Source organism: Pristiophorus japonicus, chromosome 7 (genome assembly GCF_044704955.1).
Source record: "Pristiophorus japonicus isolate sPriJap1 chromosome 7, sPriJap1.hap1, whole genome shotgun sequence".
NCBI lineage: Eukaryota > Metazoa > Chordata > Chondrichthyes > Pristiophoridae > Pristiophorus > Pristiophorus japonicus.
In genome coordinates, this window is record NC_091983.1 from 179,946,994 (window position 1) to 179,968,533 (window position 21,540).

Consider the following 21,540-nt stretch of genomic DNA (forward strand, 5'->3'; position numbering starts at 1 on the left):
AGCCAGGTCGCATGTTTGGTGGCCCAGCATTGACTCGGACTTAGGCGAGTCATGCGTAAACCAGTGCAACATGTCTCACAATTGAGCAATACACGAAGGGAGGCTCCATTGAGTCTGTGGTCATGGCCCTCCAAACCGTGGTCCAGAATCCACGTAGATTTTGCCGGCCCCTTTCTCAGAAAGATGTTTTTAGTTGTAGTGGACGCTTACTCAAAATGGATTGTGTCATGTATTCAACCAGCATTGTAACCCATGTATAATCTGACCTAAGTTGTACACTGAGAACAGTGACCACTTGGTGGTGAACTTGTGGGAGACACTCCTAACCTAGACCTTCAGATATAAAAGGGGAAGCTCCACCCACTTCCATCACTTGAGTGCTATGGAATAAAGGACAGGTCACAGACTGACCTTCTCTCAAGCATGGGCCTCGTGTGCATTTATACTGTATAAGTAAGGACGTATCAATGGCGATGAGGATGGGATTTAAACCACGCGAGCATGGCCACGAGCAGAACAGACGAGAGGTACTGTGTTAAGGAATGGCTGGGCAATTTCCTCTGTGGAGCGAGTATCATGCTCACAGATCCTGGACAAATTTGACTCATTATTTCAACCCGGCATTGGCACTTTCATGGGGGCCAAGGTAGTGATTCACATAAACCCGGACAGTACACCACAAGGCCAGAGCGGTGCCGTATGTGATGCGGGAAAAGATAGAAGGCGAATTGGACCGCCTGCTGAGGGAAGGCATCATCTTGCCCGTCGAATTCAGTGACTGGGTGAGCCCGATTGTGTCGGTGCTCAAGGCGGATGGGTCGGTCAGGATATGTGGCGATTACAAGGCCACCATCAATCGGGTGTCACTCCAAGACCAGGACCCACTACCGAGAGCGGAGGACCTCTTTGCGACGCTATCCGGTGGCAAACTTTTTCAAAATTGGACCTGACCTCAGCTTACATGACCCAGGAGCTGGCGAGTGAGTCGAAGAAGCTGACCACCATCACGACACACAAGGGGTTGTTTGAGTACAACAGATGTCTGTTCGGGATTCGCTCGGCCGCCGCGATCTTCCAACGAAATATGGAAAGCCTCCTCAAGTCGATTCCAGGGATGGTGGTTTGCCAGGAAGACATCCTCATCACGGGTTACGATACTGAAGAACACCTCCACAACCTGGAGGAGGTGCTACGCAGACTGGACCGGGTAGGGCTGCGACTGAAAAAGGCGAAGTGCGTCTTCCTAGCTCCAGAGGTAGAATTCCTGGGGATGAGGGTAGCAGCAGACGGGATCAGCCCTACTGCGTCCAAGACGGAAGCGATCCAGAGAGCACCCAGACCCCGTAACACGACGGAGCTGCGTTCATTCCTGGGGCTCCTGAACTATTTTGGTAATTTACTTCCTAAATTGAGCACGCTGCTGGAGCCGCTACACGTGCTCCTACGCAAAGGTCGCGAATGGGTCTGGGGGACAGCCAGGAAAGGGCTTTTAATAGAGCACGCAATTTGTTATGTTCCAACAATCTGTTAATGCTATATGACCCATGTAAGAAACTTGTGTTAATGTGCGATGCGTCGTCCTATGGTGTCGGGTGTGTGTTGCAGCATGTCAATGCCAAGGGTCAGTTACAGCCGGTAGCTTATGCCTCCAGAAGTCTGTCCCAGGCAGAAAGGGGCTACGGGATGGTAGAAAAGGAGGCACTCGCATGTGTATATGCGGTAAAGAAAATGCACCAGTACCTGTTTGGCAGGAAATGTGAGCTGGAGACAGGCGCAAGGATGAACTCTCGATTCAGGCCGATTGCCTACTGTGGGGAAACCGCGTAGTCATGCCCCAGATGGGCAGAGAGGTGTTCATCAGAGAACTCCACAATGAGCACCCGGGCATTGTCACGATGAAAGCAATTGCCAGGTCACACGTTTGGTGGCCAGGGATAGACGCAGATCTGGAACTTTATGTTCGCAGGTGCAACACGTATGCCCAGCTGGGCAATGCGCCCAGGGAAGCCCCCCTTAGCCTCTGGCCATGGCCCGCCAAGCCTTGGTCACGCATCCATGTGGACTACGCAGGTCCTTTCATGTGAGAAATGTTTTTGGTTGTAGTAGACGCCTACTCCAAATGGATCGAGTGTGACATTTCAAATTCAAGCACATCCTATGCCACGGTAGAAAGTCTACAGGCAATGTTCGCCCAGCCCACGGTCTACCGGACAACTTGGTCAGCGACAATGGCCCGTGCTTCACAAACACTGAATTCCAGGACTTCATGGCAGGCAATGGAATTAACCATGTTAGAACGGCACCGTTCAAGCCGGCCTCAAACGGCCAGGCAGAACGAGCAGTGCAGATAATCAAACAGGGGATGCTCAGAATCCAAGAGGGTTCCCTACAATGCCGCTTATCACGCCTCCTGTTGGCCTACAGATCCCGACCACACTCGCTCACAGGGGTTCCACCCGCAGGGCTGCTAATGAAAAGGACACTCAAAACCTGGTTATCCCTTATACACCCCACCACGAAAGAAATTGTCGAGAGCAGGCGCCAGTCACAATATGACTACCATGACAGGAATGCGAGGGCGCGATTTATTGATGTAAATGACCCTGTTTTTGTCCTCAACTACGCTGCAGGGCCCAAATGGCTCGCAGGCACTGTGGTTGCCAAAGAGGGAAATAGGATTCTGGTAGTTAAACTTACCAATGGACAAATCAGCCGCAAACATGTGGATCAAACAAAAAGGAGGTTCAGCAACCCCATAGAAGCAGAGGAAGAACACAATATAGTGTTCACTCCTCCACAGGTGACTGAACACAAAAACCAAAGGGAGGAGAGCCCAGTCACTTCGGGCAGTCCGGACAGGCCTGAGGCACCGCAAACAGCAGACACTCAGGCCAGCGCCCAACAACCGGAGCACCAACTCAGACGTTCTACAAGGGAGTGTAAACCACCAGAGAGACTCAACCTGTGATCCCAATAAGACTTTGGGGGGGGGGGGGGGGGGAGGTGATGTCATGTATTCAACCAGCATTGTAACCCATGTATAATCTGACCTCAGTTGTACACTGTGAGAACAATGACCACTAGGTGGTGAACTTGTGGGAGACACTCCTAACCTGGACCTTCAGATATAAAAGGGGAAGCTCCACCCACTTCCATCACTTGAGTGCTATGGAATAAAGGACTGGTCACAGACTGACCTTCTCTCAAGCATGGGCCTCGTGTGCATTTACACTGGATAGTAAGGACGTGAATGCACAATCATGTCATCCAGCACATCCACTGCCACCATTGAAAACCTTCAGGCTATGTTTCCCACCCATGGCTTGCCCGACGTCCTTGTCAGTGACAGTGGACCGTGTTTCACCAGCTCCGAATTCAACGTGTTTATGACCCGCAATGGCATCAAACATGACAGGTTTGTCCCGTTTAAGCCCGCATCCAATGGTCAAGTGGAATAGGCAGTCCAAACTACCAAGCAGAGCTTGAAACGCGTGACTTAAGGCTCCTTGCAGACCCACATATCTCGGGTTCTGCTCAGCTACCCCACTCGCTCTCTGGGGTTCCCCCTGAAGAATCGTCAATGAAGAGAGCACTCAAAACCAGGCTCTCCCTAGTCCACCCGGATCTAAATGATCATGTGGGAACCCGGTGTCACCGGCAAAACATGTACCACGATTGCGCGGCTGTATCACTTAACATTGATGTTAACGACCCTGTGTTTGTCCTTAATTACGGTCATGGTCCTAAATGGGTTGCTGGCACTGTCTTGGCCAAGGAGGGGAATGGAGTGTTTATAGTCAAACTATTGACTGGACAAACGTGCAGAAAGCATTTGGATCAGACCAAACTGCAGTTCACTGACAACCAGGAACAACCTGAAGAGGACATCACCATCATCGATCCACCAACACACACCCAACCAACAATCGACCTTACTGTCAATCAAGAGGATGAATCCATCATTCCCAACAGTCCTGTCAGACCAGCCGCGCCGCAGTGCAGCAATGATCCTATCAACTCACCCATGCCAGAGTTTGAACTCAGACGATCAACCAGGGAGCATAGAGCCCCAGATCATCTCAACTTGTAAATAATTTGTATCAAAGACTTTGGGCGGGGGGAGTGATGTTATGTATGTAAACATTGTAACTGTGTAAGACTTGCCACCAGAGGGCGCAATTGTTGGAGGCCCAAGGGTCACGTGCACAACTCGGGCAAGGGAGTATAAAAGGTTGTCTGCCATGCTGCTTAGGCACTCTGGAGTTGTATTAAAGAGACTAAGGTCACATCAGTTTTAGCTCATAGTACTCAGTCTTGTGGAGTTCTTCCATACAACTCTGCTCCCCGGTGAAGTCCTGGAAATGATGGAGCAATGTAAAGGAAATGGAGACCTGGCAAAACGGGTCTCCAGCCTCTTTTTCTTTAACTTTGTATCTGGGAATGGACCTCGCCCGAGGGCAAGCGTCAGGCAATTTGGCTCCTATGATCCTTTCTGATGCATGCATCTTTGTATATAACCAATCAGAGAAGAAGAAAAAAACAAGCCAATTACTTTTGTATTAAGGCATTTAACCTGCTCAATTTAATCTGCCCTAACGCATCTTATAGAGTTGCTGACTTGAGAGGAGGCATATTTTGAGAGGAGGCATATTTTGAGAGGAGGCATATTTTGAGAGGAGGCATATTTAGAGAGAAAATCAGCAATGTGCAACCACTCTGCTCACCCAGAGATCAATATTAATGCAATTTTTTGAAAAAACAAAATAACAGATAAAAAAAATGTTCACATTTCAGGCTAAGCACTGTACCTCTCTTTCATCCATGTGCAGCCACTGTTTAGGGTCATCTTCTGCTGCCAGAAAGGCTATCAAATCCAAAGCTGTGAGGCGCGTCTGACGTCTGGATGACACAAAGATCAGCACAGGCTTGGATGGGGAATGGCTCCGAATAGCTGTTAAAAAAAAAAAATCTTTGAACTATTTGTAAAAGCTCAATATCTTATGGCTTGTTGGTGCTTTAGGAACAGGTGTGGTTGAATTGGCTGGGACAGATTTATTGTTCATTAATGTTTAGCACTTTTTTATTGTCGCGTTGCAATTAATCTGAGCTGACATGACTGGCCTCCTTCTCAGAATCAATACACACATTTATGTCATACAGCTGCAATTTGCCTGACCCAAAATGATCTGCAACTGTCAGCTTGATAACACAGTAGTTAAACATTTGAGAATTTATTTTTTCAGCTATTACCTAATCAATACAAAATGCATTCTCAATGGAATTAATAAGCACTTGTTAGAGAAATAAGATGGGCACTTTCACCGTTCAGTTTTAAAGTCTTCTGTTCCTCTACAGTTTAACGTTGTGTTCCTTTATTAAACTGATATGTATTCTATTCAGACAGAATTTTTTTTGAAAAGGCAACAGGGATTGAAAACTGCAATGGTATTCTTTGTTTACAATTGTCAAAGCTTCCTATGTTTGCTGCTAGTTCCTGGTGCTGTGATTGGTGATAACTGGAGGTAGAAGCTGGAAGTAAGTACTGTTCGTAAACTATCTTAAACTTGAAATATTTGGTAGATGAGCACAATAGATTTCAGATTTGAACTGCAGTTGGGCTATTCGATTCAACAATAGGTAAGGCGGCGACTCTCCCTGCCATATTGCAGTCACCCCCGACGACCTCCGGCAAACCGCGACGACCTCCGGCGAGTCCCACGAGTTCGAGCCATTCGGGCCTACCGCAGGCTTCCCGCCACATCACCCATTAGCGACATCCGGTGACCACCAAGACCTCAGACGGTGGCGTCCTCGACCTGGACCTGTCAACCGGGCCTCCACCCCCTCTCTCCAGCGGTGATCTGATCAGAACATCTCCAACGACGGCAGGTCGGCCTCTCCTCCACATCAAAGTCTGGGCTCCCTCGACAACGGTTGGACCTCCCGTGGTGACAGATGACCTCCTCCCCAACGACGATCGGGTCCCCCTCTCCCACATCGGCGACCTCCTTCAACGACGACTGGCGCTCTCCTTCCCCACTGGCGACCTGGCCTCTTCTCCACCTCCAACACGTGGCGAGTTCCATGGCTGTGACCCCCCACCCTCCTACCTTGAACCCCGGTGGGCCACTGACCCTCCCAATATCTGCCCCCAACCAGGCTTCGGGCCACCTACCACCAAGGGCGCTACCCAGCGCCGAGCCTGCTGCCAACATCTCACCGTAGGCAACTAGGCCCATATAGCAGTGCCTGGTCTCCAGTTGTCTTGGACCCCCTTGCTACTGGATCAAGATCTTGTTCAGCTAAGCCTGTGTGGTAACCGGTATGCAACAGCCACCCCATGTTAAAAGAACTCACGCACTGGCATCTTCCACTCCGTTAACATGAAATTCGGGACCTGGAACATCAGGACCCTCATGGACAACTCCAACAGCGACAGGCCAAAACGTCGCACCGCCAGAGTTGCCCGGGATCTTAAGACGCTTCGACATTGACATCACCACCCTAAGCGAGACCAGGCGGGCAGGGGAAGGCCAGCTCAAGGAACAAGGTGGAGGCTACACCTTCTTCTGGAAGGGGAAACCAGAGGAAGAATGCCGCCTTCACGAAGTCGGCTTCGCCATCAAAAATGAGCTGGTCGACCGTCTCAAAGGCTCCCCCTGTGGGGTTAACGAATGCCTCATGACTCTTCGACTCACGCTATCCCGGAATCAATGCGTCACAGTCATCAGTGTGTACGCCCCAACACTCGATGCAACAGATGAGACCAAAGAGGGTTTTTACTCCAACCTCGAAAAATCCCTGTCCCGCGACCCAGTGGACAACAAACTGACCCTCCTAGGTGACTTCAACGTCAGGGTCGGCAAAGACACACCCTCTGGAGAGGTGTGATTGGCAGAGAAGGGGTAGGGAAAGCCAACGCCAGCAGTACCCTACTCCTGACAAAATGTCTAGAACATGAACTTTTCATCATCAACACCTTGTTCCGCCAAAGGGATAAATACAAGGCATCGTGGTAACACCCTTGCTCCAAACACTGGCAGCTGCTCGACTATGTCATCGTCCGAGCCAGGGATCGCAAGGATGTGCACATCACCCGTGCCATGACAGGAGCCGACGACTGCTGGACAGACCACCGCCTAATCCGATCCATCATTGACATCAACATAGCTCCAAAGTGGAGGGGGCAGCAGAAGCAGTGCCGCAAAAAAGTCAATGCCGGGGCACCTAAAGACCCAGCTAAGAGAGCCCTTTACAGTCAGCACCTCACAGCTAACCTGGCGTGCCTTGATGACCCTGAGACGCAGAATTCCCACAGCACTTGGTCTGTCCTCCAGGCCTCCATAACCAGTGCCTGCAAAGAGACACTTGGTCACTCAACCAGGAAACACCAGGACTGATTTGATGAAAATGATCAGGAGATCCAAGAGCTAATAGCTCACAAGCACAGAGCATTTCTGAGCCTTAAGCAACAACCCAACTCGGGAGCAGCAAAGCAACATTACAGGCGGTTCAAGACTGAGGTCCAACAAAATTCCCGGGACCTAAAGAACAGGTGGTGGATGGAGAAATCACAGGAGGTACAACAGCTGGCCGACAGCCATGATGTGCGAGGATTCTTCATCACAGTCAAGGCCACCTATGGTCCAAACTCCCAAGGCCCCACCCCACTGCTGGCCAAGAACAGGGAAACACTCATCAAGGACACCGAGGCAGTCAGAAGTCAATGCTGGAACACTTCGAAAATCTCCTCAATCGAGACTCTACCTTTAACTCGCGTGTTCTCGACTCCATCCCGCAGCATGCTACCCGCCACCACCTCAGTAAAACACCAGCACTGCATGAGGTAGGAAAAGCCATAAGACAGCTTAAGAACAACAAGGCTACAGGAGCGGATAGAATCCCTGCTGAGGTACTAAAGTATGGCGGCGAGGCACTGTGACCTTATCTCTCTCATCTGGAGGGAGGAGAGCATGCCGGAAGATCTCAGAGATGCAGTGATTGTGACCATCTTTAAAAAAGGGGACAAATCCGACTGCGGCAACTACAGCCACTGGAAAAGCTGTCGCTCGAGTCCTCCTCAACCGTCTTCTCGCTGTGGCCGAGGAGCTCCTCCCGGAGTCACAGTGTGGATTTCGTCCCCTACGAGGCACAACGGACATGATTTTTGCAGCGCGACATCTGCAGGAAAAACGCAGGGAACAGCGCCAGCCCTTATACATGGCCTTCTTCGACCTTACAAGGGCCTTTGACACTGTCAACCGCGAGGGTCTATGGAGCATCCTCCTCCGTTTCGAATGCCCCAAGAAGTTCGTCAACATCCTCCACCTGCTCCACGACGACAAGCAGGGCGTGATCCTTACCAACGGATCCATTACAGACCCAATCCACGTCCGGACCGGGGTCAAACAGGGCCGCGTCATCGCCCCAACCTTCTTCTCAATCTTCCTCGCTGCCATGCTCCACCTCACAGTCAACAAGCTCCCCGCTGGAGTGGAACTAAACTACAGAACCAGCGGGACCTTCAACCTTCGGTGTCTCCAGGCCAGGTCCAAGACCACCCCAACCTCTGTTGTCGAGCTACAGTACGCGGACGATGCCTGCATCTGCGCACATAGAGGCTGAACTCCAGGACATAGTCGACGTATTTACTGAGGCGTATGAAAACATGGGCCTTACGCTAAGCATCCGTAAGACAAAAGTCTCCACCAGCCTGTCTTCGCCGCACAGCACTGCCCCCCTCAGTTATCAAGATCCACGGCGCAGCCCTGGACAACATGGACCATTTCCATTACATGGGGAGCCTCTTATCAACAAGAGCAGACATTAATGAGGAGATGCAACACCACCTCCAGTGCGCCAATACAGCCTTCGGCTGCCTGAGGAAAAGAGTGTTCGAAGACCAGGCCCTCAAATCTACCACCAAGCTAATGGTCTACAGGACTGTAGTAATACACACCCTCCTGTATGGCTCAGAGACATGGACCATGTACAGTAGACACCTTAAGTCGCTGGAGAAATACCACCACCAAAGCAAGATCCTACAAATCCCCTGGGAGGACAGACGTACCAACATTAGCGTCCTTGACCAGGCCAACATCCCCAGCATTGAAACACTGACCACACTCCCTGATAAAGTGCAACATACCCACCGACACCTGGGAGTCCCTGGTCAAAGACCGCCGTAAGTGGAGGAAGTGCATCCAGGAGGCGCTGAGCACCTCTAGTCTCATTGCCGATTCCATGCAGAAGACAAGCGCAGGCAAATCTGTCCCACCCTCCCTTACCCTCAACGACTATCTGTCCCACCTGTGACAGGGATTGTGGCTTTTGTATTGGACTGTTCAGCCACCTAAGGACTCATTCTAAGAGTGGAAGCAAGTCTTCCTAGATTCCGAGGGACTGCCTATGATGATGATGATGCATTAGCTGGTCCTAGATCATGTCAATTTACTTTCTGATGGTTGAAATAATTGTATGGCAATCTGCAAATTATGTGGGTATTTAAAGTTTTTTTTAAACTTCTTTGCAATAGGCACCCATTCTTGTATAGGAAGCTGGTAAACATAATTTGCTGTTAAAAGGAGAGATCTAATTAAAAGTACCACCTATGTTGAGTTATTCACCCTACACCATGAAGTGTTGGCTTCCATTTGCGAAGATTATGAACTCATCAGAAGTCAATGAACCCAAGTCCAGCCAAACCATAATACAGTGCAAAATAGTACCCCCATCAGTTCACACCGCCATCTCATTTAGTCCCATGGTAACAGATGGGTTCAAGGGCCAAATAAGTAAGGCTGGACATTTTAAAGTTTGTTTTTCTACCTTTTAAATTCTAAAATTCACCTTGGAATGTTGGCTTGTTCATACTTGCCATGCGAGGGCAGTAATGCTGGCCTGGGAAGCCATGAATGTGAACTTCAAGAGGAACTGGACGCACAGATGGTCGAAAGTTAAACAATCCATTCTAAATTAAACAGGAAAAGAAGTATAGTGTGTTAATATGTATTATTTTAAATATATCTCAAAGTATGATTGCTCAATCTGCAAAATAGATATTTTGCCATTCAATCTAAAGTAAACAGAACTATAAACTCTAGTACAAAAGCAAAATACTGCGGATGCTGGAATCTGAAATAAAAACAGAAAATGCTGGCAATCTCAGCGGGTCAGGCAGCATCTGTAGAGAGGTAAACAGAGTTAAAGTTTCGGGTCGACGACCCTTCGTCAGAACTAAAAACTCAATACACAGACTGGCTTTCCTTCATGATTCACAAGGATAGAGGATAATGCGCTCTATATTAAAATAACCAATCTCCTGCCAGACCAGAAGGACCCCTCCTTAGTGCTGAGTTACTTGATTTCAATTGGGACAGCAACTGTGGTATCCTTTGATGAGGAAAGGACTGTGGAGAAAAAAAAATCAGCCAGGGTTCCTGCTCCCGATCTCTATCGAGTGGCTATTACTGGAACATGATGTGTGTGTATGTATGTCTGCGTGTGAATGACATGAGAGAACAAGATTAGGTTTGATTATGATATCCTCTGCAGACAAATGACCCAATGCTCACTAGGCTCATGCACAAATAATGACCATTGGGCAAGGTACTGTAGTGCTGCCAACTCCCACAGTGATGAAAGTATATCCCAGGATAAATCATCATTCTCAGAGACCTGGAGGAAAAGAGAACGGGAAATTGGAAAAAAATACAACCTAACAAGTTCTCTCATAAAATAATTATACTGTTTCATTTCATTGGGCCCAAGATTGGTGTAATCTAAGTTCCGTCCAAGTACTGTCGAAAGGACCGCTAAGGTCCTGACGGTACTTTGGGTGGAAGTTTGGTGAAAAAAATGTAGAAAAAACCGCCCGGCGAAATAAAATGGGCGTTACATGCTAATTCTGGGCAGCAGGTTGCATTCTGGGCAGAAAATGCGATCCTCGGCAAAGTAACGCTGAGGATAGAGTCGGACCCAGGGAGGAGGGGAATGGGAATTTTTTTTTTCAAAACATTTTTAAAAAAACTATTATAAATCCTTCAGGGGGCCCTATCGACCAAAGTCCCTGCAAAAGAAATGAAGAAAACAAGTACACTCACCTTTTCTTGCAGGTCTTCATACTTACCGTTCAGGTAAGACCTGCCTCCACATGGTGGCCTTTTCTGCTGCTGGAGTGGAGGACCACCCTGACCAATCTGGGGAGTGAGTGGGCAGGAGGACTTTTGTCGCCGTTGCACGCCGGCATATGTCAACGGACACTCCTTAACGGGCTTCTCTCCCCGCTGGCGTGAGGACCTGACCAAACACGCTCGGAGGGGAGAGCGCCCAAAAAACATGGCGACCGCCGAGAAAATTCGATGGCAGCCAGTGGTAAGTCAACCAAACTCTGGTCCATTGCGTCATACAAAGCTGAAAGCTCCAGTTCGCAACTACTCCATTTCAACCAACATGAACCGTAGAGGACATACGCTGCTTATTGCATATGCTGCAGTATGTTTAATAAGTATAAACAGAGTAGTAACAGATTGATTCTGCTCCAACATATGCAATAAGCATCAATTTGATTTATACAGCACCTCTAACACAGAAAAACGTCCCAGGGTGCTTCACAGAGAAAGAAAGGAAAGGCATGTAGTGAAGTTAAAATAGGTAACAAAAAACTTTGTTAAAGAAATAGGCTTTTAAGAGGTTTTTAAAGGAAGAGGTAGAGAGGATTTTAGGGAAGGAGTTGTAGAATGTAAGGCAAAATAAGCTAAAAAACCCTGCTACCAATGATGGAGGGGGGGGGGGGGTTGTGGGAGAGAGAATGCATTGGGAGCCAATGTAAGTCAGTGAGGACAGGCATGATGGGTGTGCAGGACAAGATGTCGGCAATGGAGTTGTAGGCAAGTTGGGATTTCTGAAAACTGAAGGTTGGGAGAAATCAAATGTAGAGGTGCTGGAAAAGTGGGTAAGGGTTGCAGCAGATGTGGGGGTGAGTTAGAGGCAGAGGCAGGGATTTGCAAGTTTGTTATGTGCAGATCGCACGAGTGCAGCAATCTCAAGTTTACATAGGTATGAACGATAATGGGATTTTCATGTTAAAAATATTTATTGTTAAAACTGTCCCTGCTTACAATTAAATGCAGTACTCTATAAGCAGCAAGGGCCTCATGTCCTCAGTATTTACTGCTATCAGTTTACTTTGAGGTAATAAAATCAATGCAACAGAAGCTTTAAAATGACAGAATGCAGTTTAGCATTAAATGTGAAGTGAGTTATAGAAGTTCTGTTTAAGGATACATGTGCTTATTCAAAAAGTGCATCTTTATTGTTCACTGAAATGCAGCATCAGTGATATGGATGACAGACACATCCTTCCATCACTGTCAGTTGCAGCTTGCAAATTGCTGATTGGATTCTACAATGCACCATTAAATGATATGTGCTCCCAAAGTGCACAGACACAAATAATCCATTTTGTATTAGCCCATGATCTGTAATTGCTCCCCATGGTCTAATATTTGCTCTTACCTGTCGGATACCTAACCAGTCAGCCAAGTCCTTGGCATTTGCCAATGCAGTGGACAGCCCCACTATCCTTACAGGGCTTTCTGTGTGAGATGAGATGAAATTAGTTCTGGACACAATTACTTCTAGCACAGGACCTCTTTCATCCCCTGCAAATAAACACATTTTTAATTGTTATTTTTAAATATTAATCTGTTTTTACAAGAGAAAGGTCTGGGATTAAAAAGTCCCATATTTTAAACAGAAGCAACGGCAATGTTATAATTCTTCAGTTTACATGACTCATATTGTTTACAAAGCAACATACTGATATGCGTTGCGCCCATTTTTTGGGTGTAGAGTAGAACAAGCACATTGCTGATAAATTAGCTGTGGGCCAGCCCACGATTAATCTGCACTTGCGTTCGGGCCACTGCTGAATTTGTTGGGTCCCATTTCTTAGGCGTCCCTTGTGGCTCCTTGCATATGTTAATTAGAGGTCTAATGCCTATTTAAGGAATCCTCTGGGAAATTTGTTTCTGATGAGTGGAGCTGGTGCCGGGCTTTCGCCGCTCAGGATTCTTCAGCATTTTTTAAACCAAAAATTTCTTCAGCAGCCAGGAAGAACAGAAGTGCTCCTCTGACTCCACAGTTGTCACACATCTGTGCCTCTGTTACCCATTCTAAACCACCTCCCGAGGCTTACCTTTGGGCTGCCGCCGACATTTACCATCTTCAATGAACAAGCTGCCGATGGAGGTGTGACAGATGCTGGTAGCTAGTGCACATAATGTTCATGAGGCTCTATGCCCAATTTTGGGATGGTCTCGGGCCTCTTGTTTAGGGTGTGTGCTGCTCGTGAAGCGCCGAGTCTGGGCCAGAATTTCCACCAAACAGTTTGGTTCCCTAAACTTCTACTTAATCAACATAAGAAATTTTTATGATGTAGTGACCAGGGTTTTCTGGTTGTGTGCTCATCAACCTATTAATTTCATTGTCCACTCATTTTACTGGACAGGGAAATCACAAGCTGGTGAATGCAGAACATAAGAATTAGGAACAGGAGTAGGTCATCTAGCCCCTCGAGCCTGCTTCGCCATTCAACAAGATCATGGCTGATCTGGCCGTGGACTCAGCTCCACTTACCCGCCCGTTCCCCGTAACCCTTAATTTCCTGATTGGTTAACAATCTATCTATCTGTGACTTGAATACATTCAATGAGCTAGCCTCAACTGCTTCCTTGGGCAAAGAATTCTACAGATTCACAACCCTCTGGGAGAAGAAATTCCTTCTCAAATCGGTTTTAAATTGGCTCCCCCGTATTTTGAGGCTGTGCCCCCTAGTTCTAGTCTCCCCGACCAGTGGAAACAACCTCTCTGCCTCTATCTTGTCTATCCCTTTCAATTTTTAAATGTTTCTATAAGATCACCCCTCATCCTTCTGAACTCCAACGAGTAAAGACCCAGTCTACTCAATCTATCATCATAAGGTAACCCCCTCATCTCCGGAATCAGCCTCGTGAATCGTCTCTGTACCCCCTCCAAAGCCAGTATATCCTTCCTTAAGTAAGGTGACCAAAACTGCACGCAGTACTCCAGATGCGGCCTCACCAATACCCTGTACAGTTGCAGCAGGACCTCCCTGCTTTTGTACTCCATCCCTCTCGCAATGAAGGCCAACATTCCATTCGCCTTCCTGATTACCTGCTGCACCTGCAAACTAATTTTTTGGGATTCATGCACAAGGACCCCCAGGTCTCTCTGCACCACAGCATGTTGTAATTTCTCCCCATTCAAATAATATTCCCTTTTACTGTTTTTTTCCCCCCAAGGTGGATGACCTCACATTTTCCGACATTGTATTCCATCTGCCAAACCTTAGCCCATTCGCTTAACCTATCCAAATCTCTTTGCAGCTTCTCTGTGTCCTCTACACAACCCGCTTTCCCACTAATCTTTGTGTCATCTGCAAATTTTGTGATACTACACTCCGTCCCCTCTTCCAGGTCATCTATGTATATTGTAAACAGTTGTGGTCCCAGCACCGATCCCTGTGGCACACCATTAACCACCGATTTCCAATCCGAAAAGGACCCATTTATCCCGACTCTCTGCTTTCTGTTAGCCAGCCAATTCTCGATCCATGCTAATACATTTCCTCTGACTCTGCATACCTTTATCTTCTGCAGTAACCTTTTGTGTGGCACCTAATCGAATGCCTTTCGGAAATCTAAATACACCACATCCATCGGTACACCTCTATCCACCATGCTCGTTATATCCTCAAAGAATTCCAGTAAATTAGTTAAACATGATTTCCCCTTCATGAATCCATGTTGTGTCTGCTTGATTGCACTATTCCTATCTAGATGTCCCGCTATTTCTTCCTTAATGATAGCTTCAAGCATTTTCCCCACTACAGATGTTAAACTAACCGGTCTATAGTTACCTGCCTTTTGTCTGCCCCCTTTTTTAAACAGAGGCGTTACATTAGCTGCTTTCCAATCCGCTGGTACCTCCCCAGAGTCCAGAGAATTTTGGTAGATTATAACGAATGCATCTGCTATAACTTCCGCCATCTCTTTTAATACCCTGGGATGCATTTCATCGGGACCAGGGGACTTGTCTACCTTGAGTCCCATTAGCCTGTCCAGCACTACCCCCTAGTGATAGTGATTGTCTCAAGGTCCTCAAGAAGTAGACATCTCAACCTTTGTAGGAGCTGTACTTTGTATTTTGGAATCTCTGGGGAAAATAAACAATTGAATAAGTTAATGCGCCTTATCTTAAAGGCACCAACATGGACAGCATGGTAGCATAGTGTGCTGTTCCTCTGCAGGTTCTTTGTTCTTGCAAATTCCCATGCTGCCAATCTCAAGCCATCTCAAAGAGAGGGATTAGGTAAGTTACTTTGGGATCCTTTTGTGCTATGTAACTGTCAGGCTCATAATAGCAATGTCAGAGGCCTGGCAGGAGGCCACTTACCTGCTACCTCAACAAAAAAATGTAAACTGAATATGTTAAAAAGAATATTGCTTTAATTAAAAAAAATGCAAACATTGCCATCATTAGATAAAGCCTTTAATTCTTGAATGAACACATGATTTAATCAACTGGTGCAAAGCCCACTCAAACAATCTGACCATCTATTATATATTAAAAATGCTGAGTGGTTCACAACATTACATTGAAACTCCAATGTCAGGCTGTGTTAATGGGAAGAGGCATATGAGAAGTATCAACATATATTTCAGTAATTCCAGTAATACACTTCCTCCCTTTATAACAGGTACTGTTGATCTCGGGCCCATTCTACTTGCTGGCTGTCTGTGCGACTTCTCACTTCCTTCTCAAATGTGCTGCTGGCTAGCAATGCTCTTCCATGGTGATTAAGGAGAGAGAGAGATTGGGTGGAGAGAGAGACTGGGGGGTGGGGTGGGGAGGAGGGGAGAATGAGAATGCGAGAGAGAGAGAGAGAGAGAGAGAGAGAGAGAGAGAGACTGGGGGGGGAGAGAGAGATTCGGGAGAGAGATTGGGAGATGAGAGAGAGAGAGAGACACAGGAGAGAAAGAAAGAGAGAGAGAGAGAGAGAGAGAGAGAGAGAGAGAGAGAGAGAGAGAGAGAGAGACTGGGGTGGGGAGGGGAAAGAGAGAGAGAGAGAGAGAGAGAGACGGGGAGGGGGGGGGGGAGAGGAGAGAGAGAGAGAGAGAGAGAGAGAGAGAGAGAGAGAGAGACTGGGGGGGGGGGAAGAGAGAGAGAGACTGGGGGTGGGGGGAGAGAGAGAGAGAGACAGAGACTGGGGGGGAAAGAGAGAGAGAGAGAGAGAGAGAGAGAGAGACTGGGGGGAGGAGAGAGAGACTAGGGGGGGGGAAGAGAGCGAGAGACTGACGGCGGGGGTGTGGGGGGAGGGAAGAGAGAGACTGAGGGGCAGGGAGAGAGAGAGAGAGAGAGAGCGAGAGACTGACGGGGGGGGGGGGGGGGGAAGGAGGGGAGAGAATGTCTTGGGGGGGGAGGGGAAGAGAGAGAGAGAGAGAGAGAGAGAGAGAGAGAGAGAGAGAGAGAGAGAGAGAGAGAGAGAGAGAGAGACGGGGGTGGCGGCGAAGAGAGAGAGGGCGACGGGGGCGAGGGAGAGGGCGACGGGGGCGAGGGAGAGGGCGACGGGGGCGAGGGAGAGGGCGACGGGGGCGAGGGAGAGGGCGACGGGGGCGAGGGAGAGGGCGACGGGGGCGAGGGAGAGGGCGACGGGGGCGAGGGAGAGGGCGACGGGGGCGAGGGAGAGGGCGACAGGGGCGAGGGAGAGGGCGACGGGGGCGAGGGAGAGGGCGACGGGGGCGAGGGAGAGGGCGACGGGGGCGAGGGAGAGGGCGACGGGGGCGAGGGAGAGGGCGACGGGGGCGAGGGAGAGGGCGACGGGGGCGAGGGAGAGGGCGACGGGGGCGAGGGAGAGGGCGACGGGGGCGAGGGAGAGGGCGACGGGGGCGAGGGAGAGGGCGACGGGGGCGAGGGAGAGGGCGACGGGGGCGAGGGAGAGGGCGACGGGGGCGAGGGAGAGGGCGACGGGAGCGAGGGAGAGGGCGACGGGGGCGAGGGAGAGGGCGACGGGGGCGAGGGAGAGGGCGACGGGGGCGAGGGAGAGGGCGACGGGGGCGAGGGAGAGGGCGACGGGGGCGAGGGAGAGGGCGACGGAGAGGGCGACGGGGGCGAGGGAGAGGGCGACGGGGGCGAGGGAGAGGGCGACGGGGGCGAGGGAGAGGGCGACGGGGGCGAGGGAGAGGGCGACGGGGGCGAGGGCGACGGGGGCGAGGGAGAGGGCGACGGGGGCGAGGGAGAGGGCGACGGGGGCGAGGGAGAGGGCGACGGGGGCGAGGGAGAGGGCGACGTGGGCGAGGGAGAGGGCGACGGGGGCGAGGGAGAGGGATAGGGCGAGGGAGAGGGAGAGGGCGAGGGATAGGGCGACGTGGGCGAGGGAGAGGGCGACGGGGGCGAGGGAGAGGGCGACGGGGGCGAGGGCGACGGGGGCGAGGGAGAGGGCGACGGGGGCGAGGGAGAGGGCGACGGGGGCGAGGGAGAGGGCGACGGGGGCGAGGGAGAGGGCGACGGGGGCGAGGGAGAGGGCGACGGGGGCGAGGGAGAGGGCGACGGGGGCGAGGGAGAGGGCGACGGGGGCGAGGGAGAGGGCGACGGGGGCGAGGGAGAGGGCGACGGGGGCGAGGGAGAGGGCGACGGGGGCGAGGGAGAGGGCGACGGGGGCGAGGGAGAGGGCGACGGGGGCGAGGGAGAGGGCGACGGGGGCGAGGGAGAGGGCGACGGGGGCGAGGGAGAGGGCGACGGGGGCGAGGGAGAGGGCGACGGGGGCGAGGGAGAGGGCGACGGGGGCGAGGGAGAGGGCGGCGGGGGCGAGGGAGAGGGCGGCGGGGGCGAGGGAGAGGGCGGCGGGGGCGAGGGAGAGGGCGGCGGGGGCGAGGGAGAGGGCGGCGGGGGCGAGGGAGAGGGCGACGGGGGCGAGGGAGAGGGCGACGGGGGCGAGGGAGAGGGCGACGGGGGCGAGGGAGAGGGCGACGGGGGCGGGCGAGGGAGAGGGCGACGGGGGCGAGGGAGAGGGCGACGGGGGCGAGGGAGAGGGCGACGGGGGCGAGGGAGAGGGCGACGGGGGCGAGGGAGAGGGCGACGGGGGCGAGGGAGAGGGCGACGGGGGCGAGGGAGAGGGCGACGGGGGCGAGGGAGAGGGCGACGGGGGCGAGGGAGAGGGCGACGGGGGCGAGGGAGAGGGCGACGGGGGCGAGGGAGAGGGCGACGGGGGCGAGGGAGAGGGCGACGGGGGCGAGGGAGAGGGCGACGGGGGCGAGGGAGAGGGCGACGGGGGCGAGGGAGAGGGCGACGGGGGCGAGGGAGAGGGCGACGGGGGCGAGGGAGAGGGCGACGGGGGCGAGGGAGAGGGCGACGGGGGCGAGGGAGAGGGCGACGGGGGCGAGGGAGAGGGCGACGGGGGCGAGGGAGAGGGCGACGGGGGCGAGGGAGAGGGCGACGGGGGCGAGGGAGAGGGCGACGGGGGCGAGGGAGAGGGCGACGGGGGCGAGGGAGAGGGCGACGGGGGCGAGGGAGAGGGCGACGGGGGCGAGGGAGAGGGCGACGGGGGCGAGGGAGAGGGCGACGGGGGCGAGGGAGAGGGCGACGGGGGCGAGGGAGAGGGCGACGGGGGCGAGGGAGAGGGCGACGGGGGCGAGGGAGAGGGCGACGGGGGCGGGGGAGAGGGCGACGGGGGCGGGGGAGAGGGCGACGGGGGCGGGGGAGAGGGCGACGGGGGCGAGGGAGAGGGCGACGGGGGCGAGGGAGAGGGCGACGGGGGCGGGGGAGAGGGCGACGGGGGCGGGGGAGAGGGCGACGGGGGCGAGGGAGAGGGCGACGGGGGCGAGGGAGAGGGCGAGGGAGAGGGCGACGGGGGCGACGGGGGCGAGGGAGAGGGCGACGGAGAGGGCGACGGAGAGGGCGACGGAGAGGGCGACGGAGAGGGCGACGGGGGCGAGGGACGAGTGCGACAGGAGAGGGCGACAGGAGAGCGAGACTGGGGGGGGGGGGGGGGAAGGACTGGGATGGAGGGAGACTGGGGGGGGAAGAAGAGGTAGACTGGGGGGGGGGGGAGAAAGAGGGAGACTGGGGGGGGGGGGAGAAAGAGGGAGACTGGGGGGGGGGGGAAAGAGAAGAGGATACTGGGTGGGGGGGAGGGGGAGAGGGAGACTGGGGGGGGGAGAGGGGGAGAGGGAGACTGGGGGGGGGAGGGGTAGACCGGGGGGGGGAGGGGTAGACCGGGGGGCGGAGGGGTAGACCGGGGGGCGGAGGGGGAGAGGGAGACTGGGGTGGGAGGGGGAGAGGGAGACTGGGGTGGGAGGGGGAGAGGGAGACTGGGGGGGGGAGGGGGAGAGGGAGACTGGGGGGGGAGGGGGAGATGGAGACTAGGGGGGGGGAGGGGGAGAGGGAGACTGGTGGGGGGAGATGGAGAGGGAGACTGGGGGGGGGGGGGAGGGTGAGAGGGCGGGAGGAGAGAGGGAGAGGGCGAGGGGAGAGAGGGAGAGGGTGACGGGGGAGAGGGAGAGGGAGAGGGTGACGGGGGAGAGGGAGAGGGAGAGGGAGGGCGACGGGGGAGAGGGAGAGGGCGACGGAGGCGGGGGAGAGGGCGACGGGGGCGGGGGAGAGGGCGACGGGGGCGGGGGAGAGGGCGACGGGGGCGGGGGAGAGGGCGACGGGGGCGGGGGAGAGGGCGACGGGGGCGGGGGAGAGGGCGACGGGGGCGGGGGAGAGGGCGACGGGGGCGGGGGAGAGGGCGACGGGGGCGGGGGAGAGGGCGACGGGGGCGGGGGAGAGGGCGACGGGGGCGGGGGAGAGGGCGACGGGGGCGGGGGAGAGGGCGACGGGGGCGGGGGAGAGGGCGACGGGGGCGGGGGAGAGGGCGACGGGGGCGGGGGAGAGGGCGACGGGGGCGGGGGAGAGGGCGACGGGGGCGGGGGAGAGGGCGACGGGGGCGGGGGAGAGGGCGACGGGGGCGGGGGAGAGGGCGACGGGGGCGAGGGAGAGGGCGACGGGGGCGAGGGAGAGGGCGACGGGGGCGAGGGAGAGGGCGACGGGGGCGAGGGAGAGGGCGACGGGGGCGAGGGAGAGGGCGACGGGGGCGAGGGAGAGGGCGACGGGGGCGAGGGAGAGGGCGACGGGGGCGAGGGAGAGGGCGACGGGGGCGAGGGAGAGGGCGACGGGGGCGAGGGAGAGGGCGACGGGGGCGAGGGAGAGGGCGACGGGGGCGAGGGAGAGGGCGACGGGGGCGAGGGAGAGGGCGACGGGGGCGAGGGAGAGGGCGACGGGGGCGAGGGAGAGGGCGACGGGGGCGAGGGAGAGGGCGACGGGGGCGAGGGAGAGGGCGACGGGGGCGAGGGAGAGGGCGACGGGGGCGAGGGAGAGGGCGACGGGGGCGAGGGAGAGGGCGACGGAGAGGGCGACGGGGGCGAGGGAGAGGGCGACGGGGGCGAGGGAGAGGGCGACGGGGGCGAGGGAGAGGGCGACGGGGGCGAGGGAGAGGGCGAGGGAGAGGGCGACGGGGGCGAGGGAGAGGGCGACGGGGGCGAGGGAGAGGGCGACGGGGGCGAGGGAGAGGGCGACGGGGGCGAGGGAGAGGGCGACGGGGGCGAGGGAGAGGGAGAGGGCGAGGGATAGGGCGACGGGGGCGAGGGAGAGGGCGACGGGGGCGAGGGCGACGGGGGCGAGGGAGAGGGCGACGGGGGCGAGGGAGAGGGCGACGGGGGCGAGGGAGAGGGCGACGGGGGCGAGGGAGAGGGCGACGGGGGCGAGGGAGAGGGCGACGGGGGCGAGGGAGAGGGCGACGGGGGCGAGGGAGAGGGCGACGGGGGCGAGGGAGAGGGCGACGGGGGCGAGGGAGAGGGCGACGGGGGCGAGGGAGAGGGCGACGGGGGCGAGGGAGAGGGCGACGGGGGCGAGGGAGAGGGCGACGGGGGCGAGGGAGAGGGCGACGGGGGCGAGGGAGAGGGCGACGGGGGCGAGGGAGAGGGCGACGGGGGCGAGGGAGAGGGCGACGGGGGCGAGGGAGAGGGCGACGGGGGCGAGGGAGAGGGCGACGGGGGCGAGGGAGAGGGCGACGGGGGCGAGGGAGAGGGCGACGGGGGCGAGGGAGAGGGCGACGGGGGCGAGGGAGAGGGCGACGGGGGCGACGGGGGCGAACGGGGGCGAACGGGGGCGACGGGGGCGAGGGAGAGGGCGACGGGGGCGAGGGAGAGGGCGACGGGGGCGAGGGAGAGGGCGACGGGGGCGAGGGAGAGGGCGACGGGGGCGAGGGAGAGGGCGACGGGGGCGAGGGAGAGGGCGACGGGGGCGAGGGAGAGGGCGACGGGGGCGAGGGAGAGGGCGACGGGGGCGAGGGAGAGGGCGACGGGGGCGAGGGAGAGGGCGACGGGGGCGAGGGAGAGGGCGACGGGGGCGAGGGAGAGGGCGACGGGGGCGAGGGAGAGGGCGACGGGGGCGAGGGAGAGGGCGACGGGGGCGAGGGAG

The 21,540-nt window shown here is 55.3% G+C and overlaps 1 protein-coding gene across 4 annotated transcripts in view; it reads right to left on the reverse strand.

The window, feature by feature from the left end:
* Positions 1–21,540, reverse strand: part of ascc3 (activating signal cointegrator 1 complex subunit 3) — a 777,147-nt gene that overhangs the window by 210,699 nt on the left and 544,908 nt on the right. For all 4 annotated transcript variants that reach the window (XM_070885599.1, XM_070885602.1, XM_070885601.1 and 1 more), the window contains exons 28-30: positions 12,517–12,662; positions 9,850–9,970; positions 4,809–4,951 (exon numbers count right to left, since the gene is read on the reverse strand). In XM_070885599.1, the coding sequence (XP_070741700.1) occupies positions 4,809–4,951; positions 9,850–9,970; positions 12,517–12,662 (410 nt within the window). The remainder of the gene's footprint in view (positions 1–4,808; positions 4,952–9,849; positions 9,971–12,516; positions 12,663–21,540) is intronic.